The sequence below is a fragment of the Hibiscus syriacus genome, unplaced genomic scaffold (genome assembly GCF_006381635.1).
Source record: "Hibiscus syriacus cultivar Baekdansim isolate YM2019G1 unplaced genomic scaffold, ASM638163v2 tig00111402_pilon, whole genome shotgun sequence".
Classification (NCBI taxonomy): Eukaryota; Viridiplantae; Streptophyta; class Magnoliopsida; order Malvales; family Malvaceae; genus Hibiscus; species Hibiscus syriacus.
This window is the reverse complement of record NW_024063082.1, coordinates 7,800,936-7,816,318: the sequence shown is the minus strand read 5'-3', so window position 1 is coordinate 7,816,318 and position 15,383 is coordinate 7,800,936. Positions and strand designations below refer to the sequence as shown.

Genomic DNA, 15,383 nt, shown 5'->3' with positions numbered 1-15,383 from the left:
TTTATAACCAAAGTGTTATGTATCATCCTTGGAGTCAACTCACCAAAAAATTATATTTTAAAAGACAAATTATAACTATTGCTAACATTAAAGAATATTAAGAATCCTTTCAATACTATTTTTTTATTGACTAGCCAAACCCTTTGCTAAAAAGAGCCATCATTTCGAAAATGCAGTAACATTTATTTTAATTACATAACCCCTAATCATTACCAAGAATCAAATTTAATAGATTTAGTAGGCAAAGCTCATGAAACAAAGACAAGACATAAGCGTGACATGGAGAGCCAGAAATGGTTTATTTATTAAGAGAGTTAGTTTCTTAAAGTAATGGTTGTTTAGAGGGAAAAGAATTGGGGATCTTTCCTTAAATTGGGAACTGCTAGAAGAATTCTGTTATTTTGGGACTTGTATAAATCTAAAACTTTATTTTGTTCTTCCAAACCTCTATGACTCTAGCCTCTAAGGCTATTTTGCAATTGGGGTATTGTATGCTGTCTCCCCATTCAAAATCCACAAAGATGGGGCATATAATGCCTAATTGACTATTTAGCTCCACGTATCTTATTTTAAAGACGTGGAGAGGAATGACTTTTTAAAACATTGTTTAGATATAGAGGATTTTTAATTATTTAAATATAGTATTTTTAACATGTATTTAATGAGTGATTAGAGATAACATTAATACATGCGAGCCATAGGTGCTCAACTCATGCAATTACATGTATTTGACATGTACTGTGTGTATTTATTCTTTTTGGATGAAATTTGCATAATTCCCCCCCCCCCCATATTTTTGATCAAATTTACCCTTTTTCCCTTTTAGCCCAACTCGTGCCAATATGCACCATGTAGATAGAAAACGCTTCCTGCAATACACATCTTCTGAAAGCGCTTCCTACAAAACATACTTTTGTTTTACGTGAAAAGAAGATTGATAATCTGAAAATTATTATGTTCAGAGTTAAATTTTATTTTGATAATATTCAGATAAAAAATCAAGATCCTATACAAAATGTCATGTCAACGTTATTAATTTAAATAATATTTTTATCATAAAATGTAATTTCTCCTTTTCAAATATTAAAAATCAAATTTAAATTATATATATTAAAGATTAAATTCATCGACGTAGCCCATTATTTTCTAATTGTCTTCCTACAAATTTCATCTTCTATATTTGTTCTTCTTGGAGCCTATAATGAATTTGAAACTCCTTTGATATAATCAGTACTTTCCAACACAACACAAACGCAAACATGTCGACTTATTTAACTATTCGTCTTTTCATAACTCACAAGCCTCAATCTCTTCAGATTGTGGGTTCTTTAAATAAAATTAAAAAAAAACCTTGAGTCAACCATAACATAATATACGAGTTATATTTTATTATTATCAGGGACATGTAAGATATGTCATGGATGCAAACCTTTTAAAAGTTAATATTAAAAAATTAGTAGCGTAAAATTATAAAATATTGAGGGCGTTAAGTTCAATAATCAATATAAAATATAAAAAATATTTAAATTATGTGAGAATTTAAATTTTAAAGATGCGATAGTCTCCCGTACCCCATAGATCAATCCCTAATTATTATTTTAATATTAGAAATTTTTGGTTTAATTTTACTTTGAACATTTTACTGTAAAGCACATTATCCCAATTTGTTTTTCCTTTATAAAAATTCATGCAACACTTTAAGAATGAAATGCGACATAATACATGTTATATCTATAAACTTTTAAGAAAAAATATAAAAAAAATATTTAAGAAAAATATTTGAAAATAATTTTAATATTTAAAAAATTATTTTAAATTTTTTTCCCCATCAAGCAACCGTTGTTGTGGGGAAGAAAATGGTGAAAATATAATAGTTTTAAATGTCAGTCAATAAGGAGTCCAACGTGGCAGTCAGCGGTCCAAGTAAGTGATTAACGGGCCAAGTAATATTTTCGTTACCCATCGGTTGTTAACGTCAAGTGGCTGATTTGTTACCAATTGATAGAGTTAGTGACCAATTTATTACTTTTGAAACTTAAGTGGAAAAACAAAAACTTACTCAAACATTAGTGACTATTTGTGTAGTTTACCCTCTTTCACTTTTTAATTGTCAACTCAGACTTCTATTAACGAGTTAATGGTCGAGGGACTAAAACTAAACGTATCGATAACGTAATGGACCAAAAATACTTCTTTTGAACTGGTGACCAAAATCGGACGAACCGAAAACATAAGGGATCATCCGTATAATTTATCCAATATAATAATATACAACTTCAAAAGTCAAAATACTATTTAATTCTAATATATATCATGAATTAATATCATACACATATATAAACTAACCCAAATAATGTAATTGAAAATGGATTGCATCTCTCAGGTAATGCCATTCCACCCCTACTACTCTACTCCTAAATCCTATATATAAATGTCGTTTCTACAAAAGAAGGCAAAAAAGGGTTGATACATAGATTAAAATGGGAAGAAAGATGTTGATGATGTTAATGGCAGCCTCATTCTGGATGGCATGCGCCATTAATGAAGCAGTAGCAACGGTGGTTCCTGCTCTCCAACTCATACATCTAGGGGGGCAAAGTTATGTGCCAGGACTGCTCCAAAACCTATGGCGAATGGACACAGGGCACTCATCCCATTCAAGGTTCTTCCCTTTCTTCTCTTCACATTACATTTTCAGTATATATTTTTTCTTTTCTGAATTTTCAAACGAATGATTTGCAGGCGGTAAAGTATCTGTGATATGCAAGGACGACCGGAGCAGAGTCATATTTTATGGAAGTGATGAAACCGATGAAGGGAACTTCAATATATTTCTGTCAACAAATACATTAATGGCAAAGAATTGCAACCCAAAACATGCTTGGTTAGGTTAGTGTCTTCCCCACATGTAACTTGCAACATTCCGACCAACTTCGCCGGTGAGTCCTCACCGGCATCCACCTCCCGAACCGGCCTACCGTTTTATATCGCGACTTGGTCCAATATCAACTCGGCACCTTCTTCTACACTACTCAAAGGTGTCCTAAACCAGCTGCTGACGACAACCATTATTCGCCATGCAAATAAAAATTATTAATGTCTTTTTTCGGGGGAGAAATAATTTTCTCCATTTTGATGAATTTATTTTTTGTTGACTTCAAACGTTTTATTTAATAAGTATTTTTTTAAATAATTTTAAGTGATTAAAAAATAATATTTGTTCAAGATTTTTTTAGTCATTGATAATGTACATATTCTATAGACGCAGCTCCTCGAATTTAAAACCTAGAGCGCTAATAACACTCCTTTTAACTATTGAATCCACTTAATAAATTCAAATAAATAATATTTTTGGTTAGGATTGAAGTTGGATTTATCGTTTTAATGTGAATTAATGTTAGTATATTTGATTACTTCCTCTTTATGAGGCATGCATGATTACGTTACTCTTGTTATTACTGATATTTTTTTTACTGACAATATTTTAGTTTAATTGAGATGATTTGTTTAGTAGCCCAAATAGAAAACCAGTACGGTGGGCCTAACGGGCCTTAATAAACACAAACTAACAGGCTTGCGCCACACTCCTTTAAAATCAAATGAGGGCTACATTGTAAATGCGGAAATAAAAAAGGGCTAAAGTTGACAATTCTATAACCTCTGCCACTTTGTATTATTTACGGAACTTGCCATTTGCCTCCCCAACCCCCTCCCTAAAGAAAACCCCATCTCATTCTTATTTTTCTCGAGCTGGTCGGTTTCATCTCCCAATGATAACCATAAATAACCACAAATATTTAAAAATTAATTTTTAAGTACTCGAAGATTAATTCGAAAACCATAAATCTCTTCGAATCCGATCTTCAATTCCTCACTCAAAATCAATCTGTCATGGCTTTTATCTGAGCATATTTGGTAAACTCCGTTGCTGCTGAATTTCTCGATTTTTTTTCTGGTTTTTAATTTGATTTTTTATTTATCGCAGAATTTAAGTGGATTTTGAGAGTAAAGCGAGTGAGGCATGCAGCGGGAGTTGGACTACGGACTGGAGGTTTCACTCCTTCGAAGTCGGGATCCAGTGTCTCAGTCTCAAGCTCAGGCCAGTTCTGGTAGTAGTTGTAAAAGAGATAAAGGTACCCAAGTTAATGGTTACATTGTTTACACTCGAGTTAAAAAGTCGAGAATTAATTGCTGTGATGGATTTTCGGAGAACTTAGGAAAGATAAAGCTCAAGGACTTTAATAAGCCGATAAATGGTGTTAAAGAGTGTTTAATTGATGAGGATCATAAGAATAAAGCTTTGAAAGAAGCAAGTGGTGTGAAGAATCATGTAATTGAAGGTGTGTTTGGAGTTAGAATGGGAAAAGAAAATGTAGTGGGGGATAATGTTGTTGATAAGAGCCTACTTGATCGAAATATTGTTGAAGGGGGTCCACTTGTAGAGGCTTTCATTGAAGAGAGCCATATTATTGGAGAAAATGCTATTGTAGGGAATCTGGTAGTTCAGAAAATTGGAAGTGATGGTAGGCCTGCTGTTCAATCTAGGCTTTGTAACGTGACTGGAAATAATTTGGGAATGGTCATCTCTAAAGAGGAGTCGATGAATGAGCTTGAGAAATGTCGGGTTGAGAAAGGAGGTTTTGAAGGATCTTCAATGCAGATTATTGACAGTAGGGATGGAAATAATGATTATTTACTCTTGAAGACCCTGAAGCGGCCTAAACGATCATTATTGAAACCAAAAATTGAAGCAATAGACAGTTTGAATCGCCAACAACAGACTGTTAAAAATGTGCTGGTTTCAAATTTTTGTGGAGATGAAGCAACTGAAGATAGTGGCTTGACGACTTCAAGGAACGATTTAGAATTTAAAATGTCAAAAAAAATTGCTCTAGATAGGTGCCCAATGACAGTTAAAGAGCTCTTTGACACTGGGTTGCTCGATGGGGTTCCAGTAGTTTATACGGGTACAATTAGTAGTAAGGTGGCTCTCTGCTTCCTCAGTTATTTTATTTTATTTTTGAATATGTATTTTCTTTTCTTTGTTATTTTAATTAGAAATTTCAATGTGGAAAGTAATTTAAGGCTTGATATTACTTGTATATTTATATTAATGTCAGACAGCTGGCCTTCGGGGCATCATTACAGATGGAGGAATATTGTGTTCATGTTCCTTGTGCAAGGGACGGAGAGTAAGGAGTTTATTTCCTAAGTTGCAGTGTTGGACATGAAACTCCATGAAGTTATAAATGATATTATTGAACTTCTTGCTGCCACTTTGTTTCTTACTTTAGGTTGTTCCACCTTCCCAATTCGAGATTCATGCTTGTAAACAATACAAACGTGCAGCACAGTATATCTGCTTTGAAAATGGGAAGAGCCTGCTTGAAGTGTTGAGTGCATGCAGGAGAAGACCTATGCATATATTAGAAGCAACAATTCAAAGTATCCTTCACGCTTTACCTGAGCAAAAATATTTTACTTGTAGAAGATGCAAAGGTAAATTTTTTCTTGTTAAATTTATTAGTATTTTTTTTATAGGAATAACAGGCCTCATTAAAAACCTCCTCCTTGATTACCGGAGCCTGATAATCAGCTCCTTAATCTGCAGAGGGAGGAAGAGTGCCTTAAAAATTTTATTACTCATACAAACTTACATAATGTTTAACAAAAACTCCAAACTGAAAAACACAACAAACTTAACCCCTCAAGTAACAACCAAAAACCTGGAAACTCAAACAATAAAACCCACTGATAATGCCTAACAATCAACCAATTCCCATCTTTGCTAAACTATCAACCTCCCCATTACACGCCCTTGGAATCCATCTAACTGAGTGCACCCTATCCGAGATGAGTGATGAAATCTCCTTAACTAAAGGTAGGATAAAAACAGGGGCCAAAGTTGGGGTCAATATCTAGTCCACAGCTGACTTACAGTAACTTTCCACAATCAACCTTCCAACAGTAACCCAACAAGAAGACATATAGATTTCAATTCCTCTCTTAATAGCCTTTAACTCAGCAACCGGAGGGGGACCTTGACCTATATTTTCTGAAAAAGTCAGAAGAGAGTTGCTGTTCCAGTCTCTCAAAATACTTCCTATACCTCCATTTGTGCCATCAAGTCTAACAGCTCCATCAACATTCATCTTCAAAAAATCAACAGGGGGTGGGAACCAGCGAATCACCTGAACATTCTTAGGATTAAGAGCCTTAATACCGTCTGCAAGAGATGGATCACCAATCAGCACATCCTCCTGAATAGGAAACTTAGGGTACTTGGCTAGAAACCATTTAGATAACCTGAATCTAGCAATAAAAAACAGAGACATCCTATCAAGGGGAGCACCTTCGAACACCATTGCATTCCTAGCTTTCCAAATCGACCAAAATACTACTCCCGGAATAAATTTCCAAATCAACGATTTCCCCCTCAGTTCACCCCAAGAACTGAGCAAAGAAGGCGGGTCCTTTGGAAAAACCAAAGCTATATCCCAAAAGCTTACTATCTTATTCCATAGTTCCCAGACTACAACACACGAAATAAATAAATGTTGCACTGATTCCACTTGTTCCTTACAAAACAGACAAAGAATTTCATCCCCAATCTGCATTCCTCTTTTCACCAATTCTTCTCTCACTGCCACTTTCTGATGAGCTAGCTGCCACAGGAAAGCTTCAACACGAGGAGGAGATAATCCCTGCCACACCCCTTTTAACCACATATCAGAACCCCCCGACACCTTCCCGAGTGCATTTTTGCAAGATTTTACTGAAAACATTCCATCCCCACTTGCAGACCTAGAAAGAAAGTCTTCTACTGATTCTGTCAGTTTAAAGTCATTCAGTTTTGTCATCAATTCCAGCCACTGCTCCAATTCCCAGTCACACAAATTCCTTTTGGTTTCGACGTTCCACACCCAACCATTCGAATCAAAACAGCCAAACTCAGCAACCTTACCCCATCTGTTTGTAGACAGCATATACATTCTAGGGAAAAGATTTTTTAAAGGAAACTCGTCAGCCCATGTATCTGTCCAAAATGAAACAGACTTTCCATTCCCCACTTTCAACTTAGAGTGTGATCTGATACATTCACCCTCCGAGTCGTTCTTCAAGAAATTAAATTTATTAGTATTGACAGAGACAAGTAACAAAAATGATTTTGATTGTATTGGGATCTTATTCTTATTCTGTTCTCTTGTTTCTAGGTTCATTTCCTGTAATACATGTTGGCCAAATTGGGCCACTTTGCAATTCATGTGTTGAGTCAAAGAAATCTCAGTGCAGCTCAATGATTGCACCCGGTGCACGAGCTAGGTATGCTTTCATATAAACATTGCTTGTAAAAGAAAAGTAATTGATGTCTCTTCTGCAATAGAGTTCAGTTGGTAGGAATATGTTATGAGCCTTAGCATAGGATCTAGTCACGGGTCTAGACGTGGAAGAATTTCTGCTCTGACCTATGGTTAATCAGAGAGGCAGATTCGTCCTTGACAGAACCCCCTCTACGAATAACGTTTTTCTTAATAGAGTAATTGCTTGTCTTCTTTATTCAATATTTGCAGCCTTTAATAGGCCTTTAGTGACAAAGGAAATAATCCTAATGGAAGTAAAATAAAGATCCCTAACATATAGGATCTTGACTAGCAAGACTAAAGTTATAAAGGAAAGATCTAATGTAATAGAGGAAACAAATAAAACTCTAATTTACTGCCCTCGATGTATTTATTGCCTTCCTTCTTAGATATTGCTTTCAAATAAGGCATCCACATCAGAATCTTAATGTTTGTCACTAGTTGAATATTCTTTTAGTTTGGCTTTGGCAAATGCACTGTTTCCGAATTTTTAGTTTTATGATTGGGTTATGTAAACAGTTTGCAATTTGCACTCTCCATGATAACGTAGCATTTATTACTATTCATTATCATGTAATGAAATAACCCTTGATGGAGTTAGATTGAAATTGAAACCTGCGATTCTGTGTATAGTGTCTATTGGGTTTTCAATGTGCATTCAGCTATAACTGATCTTCCCTTCAGCTATAATTGATTGTCCATTTGGCTATAACTGATCGGTACATAGTACAAAAATAGGCATGTTAATTTTACTTGACTGATATTATTCAGCATGCACACCCCTTCACATAAATTCATTTTATTAATTTTTCCATGGGAGCCTATGTAACTGAATTACAATATGAAATTAAACATGACAAAGTTGTAAGGAAATACTTGTTTGATGTTCTTTTATAGTTTTTTCACTAAGTTTCCAGCATTAGTGCCTAGATACATATCTTATTTCATATGTACTATTTTTGTGTTATTTCAGATCCAAAGAACCTGTTTTGATGTCCCAGTCTGTTGGAAGTTCGCCATTGACTATCTTTCCACAAAATAGAAGCCAATGGAAGAAAGCAAGCAAGTTAGTATCACTTAATTATCTATTCCTATTCGGTGCTTTCTATTTTTACAAGAAGCGATGAATTACTGATATTTTATGCCTTTTTTCGTGTGCCTCTTTCTGCGTTGTTTCAGGTCATCAGAGCTTGATTTGACTTCAAGTTCAGCAGAGTGTTCTTCTTCATTATCTACTTCTTCAAAAAATAGAAGTCCATGGAAGACATCAAGAAAGTTAGTGATTCATTATGTCTTACGGCTGTTATTGTTTGCTGTTGCTTAATTCTGTCTTTAATCTTTTTCCCCATTAATGGGAATAAAAATAGTCTAATGTGAAGACCTATAATGGTTCTAGCTTCTAGGGGCTAGTTTAAACTTCAAATAGTGTTCCATTTTTTAGGTTGTAGTTAGTAGATCATGCTTTCACCCTTTGTTATATCCAGGTTAACAAAACCAGGGTTATTCACAAAGTCCTTGAAGAGTGCTTCAGTTGGATCAGTTCATATTCCCTCAAAATATAAGGGCCAAAGGAAAATAAAAAAGAAGTTAGTATCCTTTGTTTTATCTTTTTGCTTTTTTCATTTATCATGGCATAGGCTTCTTATTTCTGTTTTACAACATATTCCTGCTAAGTTTATAACACAGAGAACTGTTCCAAAGCATTTGCTCATAGTCTTTGGTATTTTCTTCATGCTTATTTCCTTTTCCCTTTTTTTTCTTTTATTTGAATTTCTTAGGTCAGTTAACCTGGTTTTGATTCCAAAAACCTTCAAAGATGCCTCATCGCCAATGTATTCACCCAATGGAAGTCAATGGAAGATGACAACAAAGTTGGTTCCTTTTTAATATATTTCTAAACTAAGCCTTTTCTTTTCCTTTCTTGATATAATCTCTTTTTCTTCTTGGATTTTTTAATAATTTTTTTAGAGATCAGCGATTGCATAAGTTGATATTTGAGGAAAATGGACTGCCTGATGGAACTGAAGTTGCATACTATGCCCGTGGACAGGTAATTGGGATAAAAGTAATCTATTTTATTTCTTGGTACCTCAGTGGTGCATAAAATGTGATTAGTTTTGATGGGCAGAGATTGCTTGAGGGCTACAAAAAGGGCGGTGGGATAATTTGTCGTTGTTGCAATTGTGAGGTATTGTGCTCTTATTGCTTGAGCTTCAGAATTTCAAAATTGCTTTGGGTGTCTGTTTAGGTTGTTTCCTTTTATTGTGCAGGTTAGCCCCTCAAAATTTGAAGCTCATGCTGGTTGGGCTTCTCGTCGAAAACCGTATGTTTTTGTATCAGATACTTTTGAGCTTCCTTCATATTCTTCTTTTCTTAGGTATATGTTGATTATATTTGTGCTTTTTGGCAGCTATGCATACATCTACACATCTAATGGGGTGTCTCTCCATGAACTGGCAATCTCTCTCTCAAAAGATCGACATTATTCTGCCGAGGATGATGACGATGCATGTTTCATCTGTGCAGATGGTGGGAACCTTTTGCTTTGTGATGGATGCCCAAGGGCCTTCCATAAAGGTTCAATTGTAGATATTAAGAATTTCTTCACTTTAAATCAGAAATGCTGAGATGCATGGTTTGATCTTGTTTTCTTGGTTGAGAAGCTTTACTTTGTGGGTGTGTGCGTCCCCCTTCCCTCTCCCTGCGGGGCCATATACTGTAAGGTTTTATTTATCTGTCAATGTCATGACTGTAAAATTCTTTTTGGATACTGTAGCTTTACTCAGTCAATGGCATTTCATATTAGCGTAGATCTTTTATCTCCTAGTCTCTCTGGCACAATATTTGTGTATTACTGGCATTTTGCTTTTATATTTACTTTTCCCGGACTTTTATTTTGAACTTTAAGAAATTCAAAACTTGGTTTCGGGTGTATCCTTCCGTTTTTCCACTTATTGAGATTCAGTTTCTTCTTTCTAAATCTTGAACGAAGATGGTTGTGCTAACTCTGAATTACCTAATTGATATTGCGTGGTTTTATTGATCTATGCAGAATGTGCATCTCTATCTACTGTTCATGGTCACTGGTACTGCACATATTGCCAGAATATGTTTATGAGAGAAAAGTGTGTGGAGAATAATGCAAATGCTGTTGCTGCTGGAAGGATTTTAGGAGTTGATGCTATAGAGAAAATAACCAGCAGATGCATACGTATTGTAGAAAACATCAAGGCAGAGCTTAGTGGATGTGCTTTATGCAGGTGAGGAGTCCTTGTTTGGCTGAATCTGATTGAAGTTTATGATCTAGAAGATTATTCTTATGCAGTTTTCACTCTGATATTTCTAGAACTTTCTTTGTTTTTGTGCTCGATGCCCCTTGGTTTGGCTTGATATGGTTCTCTTTGATTTATGTCATATAGGGCTTGTGATTTTAGCAAATCAGGATTTGGTCCTCGGACAGTTTTATTGTGCGATCAGGTATAATATTAGTTTTTCACTTTATCCTGTTTTGTACATTGGTATCATGTCTGCTGAACATGTTTCTCTTTTAATTGTATTTCCACTGATTTGCACATCCTTTGTTTTTCTTTATATTTAATCAATATGGATCAGTGCGAAAAAGAATATCATATCGGCTGTTTGAGGACACATAAAATGGCTGATCTAAGGGTATGTATGTATGTATGTATGTATGTATGTATTATTTTTGTTGTTCCTTTAAATATCCCATATGAACACCTTTATTCCTGTCCTTTGGACACATTATTCTGTTAATGGATGAAGATACTGAGGTCACTTGGTTCAACAGGAAATACCAAGAGGGATGTGGTTTTGCACCTCTGATTGCAGTAGGATCCATTCTACACTGCAGAAGTTGCTCATCTGTGGGTCAGAAAAGCTGCCAGATTCATTTCTGGTTGTGATAAAAAAGAAGCATGTAGAAAAGGGTTTAAGTGCTGATATCAATATTGACGTGAGATGGAGGCTGCTTAGTGGCAAATTTGCTTCCCCTGAAACTAGATTGTTGCTTTCTCAAGCTGTTGGCATCTTCCATGTAAGTCTTGTTCATGTGGTTTTAGATGTTTCACTTTCTGACCTATTGTTGTTTTCATTGTTGATAAACAGTGATCGTGCAATGGCTCTGTATTTTATTTGCTATTGCTATATTCTTATTTCAAGTATTGATTTTGACATTATGCTTTCTGGATATAATTTGTTTGCATTGAAGCATCAGTAGCCCTGTAACAATCCTTTATGCTTCTCACCCTCATTCTTTTTTCTTTTTCTTTCATTTAGTTTTCTTTTCCCTTCTGTTACAGCGGGAGGGAACAGCAGGATATTGAGTTTATGTAATTAATAAGAATCACTTAATTTCCTAGAATTTAGCCGTGTTGTGCCTTGCGACTTGCCTTTTATCAACAACAGCGCCTCAGGCACTTTCAGGGCAGGTCTATTTGATCAGGCGCATGCCTTGGCATTTTTTTTTGTAAGGCAACAGGCATAAGAAAACCTGCCTGGTTTAAATTTTTTTTCACCTTTTTTTTTCTTTCATTTGATATATCTTTACTAGTAAGAAAAGGATAGTATCAAACTCGATACTTTGTAATGTTTCAACATTTAACAACAAACGTTGACCATAAGGAAATCATGCATATTGACCAATAACAAAATTGCATGCTTTGTAGATAAACTAGACTCCACTTTTGGAGTTTATTATGTATCTTAAGCTGTATCTATACATATATTATATACAAAAGTTCACACATACATATTGCACTTTACTCGGGCAAGTGCCTTTTTTATGCTTAGCACTTGAGGGCTTGAGGCAATGTAAGGGTTTAAACGCCTAGAGTTCGCCTTGCTCCCTTGATAACCTTGGAATCTAGTCATCCTTAAGATTAGCTATTTATTTTACTGTTATATCAATACTAAAATTTGGAGGCATCTAACTGTTACCTTGCTTTTGCATTATCTTCATGGTGGAGCTTGCAAAACATTAATGGGTATATGTAGGACAAGAACTCGATTCTATGAATTTAATTTCATAAGAGCATTTAAGCCAAAAGGATTGATGAATGGATGCAATTTTTTTCTGCCAAAAGATTAAAATGTCACATTGCTTGGCTAAATGCAGCTGTCATTGTCATGTTCTATTTCAAACTAGGATTTTCTCGTTCAATATAGCTTTGCTCTTGTTGAGCTCTAATTTCTCGTGGAACTTAAGTCAGGCTATATTCTATTTCTCTAATATATTTCACTCTTTTTTTTTAACTTTTCCCTTTATTTATTTATTATTTTTGTCAAGGAATGTTTCGACCCTATAGTCGATGTAAAAACTGGGCTGGACCTTATCCCATGCATGGTTTATGGGTAAGCATGATTTCTGTTTTAATTTTTTAATATTTTTGTGCATGATAAAATCTGGTTGCATATTTACATGAGTAGGCTATACATTATTTTGACAGTCGATCCTTCTGTCTTTTCTCTTTATCCCAGGAGGAATTTAAAGGGCCAAGAATTTGGGGGAATGTACTGTGCAGTATTGACAATCAAGTAAGAACATTTGCATAACATTTAACGCTTTCAATGCTTGTGTTGTTCAAATAATGACAATATTCTTTTTTCACAAATGCTGCAGCTCATTCGTTGTATCAGCTGGAATAATTCGAGTTTTTGGGCAAGAAATTGCAGAACTCCCTTTAGTTGCTACAAGCATTGCTAACCGTGGGAAGGTGAGGCTTATGTCCCAATTTTTTTCTTTATAAGCTTTGCCTACATTCCTCGGCTTTCTTACATGGCTCTAGTCAACTGGATTTCCAATTGTCTGCCTTTTCTCTTCTCTTCTCTTCTCTCTCATATGAATTGTTCCCTGCCCAAACAACCTGTAGAATAGCCTTCTTGACTACTCCTTAAAAGTTAATTTTCCTACACTTGTCCTTGAAGGAAACTATTAGTTCTGAATTCATAATATATATACCTGGATGAATCTTGATTCATTGGAGTTAAATTACCTTTTAGGGCTACTTCCAGTTATTGTTCACTTGTATTGAGAAGCTGCTTGCATTCCTGAACGTCAAAAACATTTTGCTTCCGGCTGCCGAAGAAGCAGAATCAATCTGGATAGACAAATTTGGTTTCAAGAAATTAGGACTAGATCAGGTTCGTCAATACATGGTAATTTGTTCTTTTGTTGTCCAACTCAGTTGCCATGTTTTCTGAAACGTCTTTCTTCGTGCTTCAGCTTAGGGAATATAAACGATCCTGCTGCCAGATGGTTATTTTCCAAGGAACTTCAATGCTCCAAAGAGAAGTTCCTCCTTGTCGAGATTTTATTAATACGGAACCAACAGTTATATATCAGGGCAGTCAAAGGGAGAGCTATGTCTTGAAGCCGAATGAGGTGCATCTCTGCGTTTCTGTTTTATTTAATTCTTGCATGTACACAAATATGGATGTACATAAATGTCTTATTCCCTGCCAGTTAAAGGTCAAAGATAAAGAAGTGAGCTCCATTTGTGAAGAACCGGAAGGAGCTCCAATGTGAAATGCTGTTGCCTGTCTTAACGAAAACAGCCAGGGACGAATGGTGAATATATACTGGAGGTTAGTAGGTTTCGTATTTGATTTCTTGGATTTTTTCTGTAAGTCGATTCCTACTACAGTGGGACTGCAGTTCATTGTTTCTATTGTTAATCGGTTCCTTAGTGGCTCGTCTTTCTTTTGTATCAAGTCTTGGGAGGTTTGCTAGTGTACTAAAATTTAGGTTCTTTTGTATCTATATTTTTAAGTTTTTTTAGTTCGACTTTTGTGTACTGTTTGAGTTGAGTACTTGAGTTGGTGTTATTGAGTGATACAGAAATTAATCGAGCACTTTAAGAATGTTTTCAAAGTAAAAAATATGTAAAACATTATATTTGGAAAAGTTAAATTAAAATAAGACTTAATGTAAAAATAAATGTCTAAATTATACCTTAAGTTAACTTTAGATAACTAAAGAATTTTTCATTAGAAATATGTGTTTTACATTTTCTTTGTTATACTTTTAGGTGTCTATTGTTAAACATTTTTTGAGTTACTCGCGAGCTTTTTGAATCGAGTATCAAGTAAGGAACAACTTAATTTAAAGTTAAAAAAATAGTGGAATAGGCGTAATCGAAAATATCATCTGACATTAAATATTCACATGTTTGACATTAATGGTGTACGGGCTTAGGGTCTCGATGAATAATAATTTTTTTATACCAAGATCGCTTTGTTTGTGAAATTATCGGTATTTTAATAATATAAAAGTGCATAAATGTGGATCAATGTTTTATAAATATTGAACTCTGAAATTATATGGAGTCGACAGCAATGGCATTGGAATGTGGTCATCTTTGCTTAGTTTTTGTCTTGGACATCAAGTATATGGGATGTCGACACTATTCGGTCAAAGTATAATAATTTTATGTATCTTTGGCAGCAAGCATATGTGATTTTCACACTCCCAGTCAAACAGTCCTATGACTGAATATCTGTTTGTAAATACAAATAATAATTTTAGCTCATAGAAGTTACTTTAACTTTTAATATTTTTCTCCTTTTTAGTCTCTATTTAAAATTCAATTAAATCATCGGATAAGAAATGATTAAATTAAAATAAATATTTTTATCAATATCGATGAAAGTTATTGTCTTTTTACACGCAAATTTAAAAAATCAAAAAGTATAACAACTACAAAATATTAAAAAATGTAAAACTATATATTTAAATTACAAAAAATTATAAAAAATTGCTTTTTATTTAGTTTGACAAATAAATAAAATTTTGAGAGTTACAAGAAACAAAATTAAAATGACTTTTAAAAACAAAAATCGGAGGACCCACAATGTCATTAAATCCAATCATAATTAAGAGTTTTGGTCTATTTTGATTCGTTGCATTTGGATGTTATCACAAAATAAATAAAGATCGCAGCCGTCAGACACTGAATTTAAAAATTATTCTTTAAAGGTACAAATACTCAATAGAAGATGCAAACG

At 34.5% G+C, this 15,383-nt stretch overlaps 1 protein-coding gene across 1 annotated transcript; it reads left to right on the top strand.

Annotated features, from left to right (window-relative positions):
* Positions 1-3,749: 3,749 nt before the first annotated feature.
* Positions 3,750-14,163, top strand: LOC120161869. The gene is made up of 23 exons (XM_039172078.1): positions 3,750-3,915; positions 3,986-4,984; positions 5,121-5,192; positions 5,295-5,499; positions 7,215-7,323; positions 8,335-8,427; positions 8,541-8,636; positions 8,846-8,947; positions 9,140-9,232; positions 9,330-9,411; positions 9,490-9,549; positions 9,632-9,684; positions 9,772-9,938; positions 10,414-10,621; positions 10,781-10,838; positions 10,974-11,030; positions 11,170-11,415; positions 12,667-12,731; positions 12,858-12,914; positions 13,000-13,093; positions 13,380-13,520; positions 13,603-13,761; positions 13,843-14,163. Exons 2-23 carry the CDS (start codon positions 4,022-4,024, stop codon positions 13,903-13,905), a joined length of 3,243 nt encoding a protein of 1,080 aa, XP_039028009.1. The 5' UTR covers positions 3,750-3,915; positions 3,986-4,021; the 3' UTR covers positions 13,906-14,163.
* The last annotated feature ends 1,220 nt before the right edge of the window (positions 14,164-15,383 follow it).

What these genes read in the sequence shown, in the direction of transcription:
- LOC120161869 (XM_039172078.1), top strand. Translation starts at nt 4,022, where the DNA reads ATGCAGCGGGAGTTGGACTACGGACTGGAGGTTTCACTCCTTCGAAGT. An exon ending in GTCGTTGTTGCAATTGTGAG is followed by an intron (nt 9,550 to 9,631) that starts GTATTGTGCTCT and finishes TTTATTGTGCAG; the next exon opens with GTTAGCCCCTCAAAATTTGA. An exon ending in GCATTGCTAACCGTGGGAAG is followed by an intron (nt 13,094 to 13,379) that starts GTGAGGCTTATG and finishes ATTACCTTTTAG; the next exon opens with GGCTACTTCCAGTTATTGTT.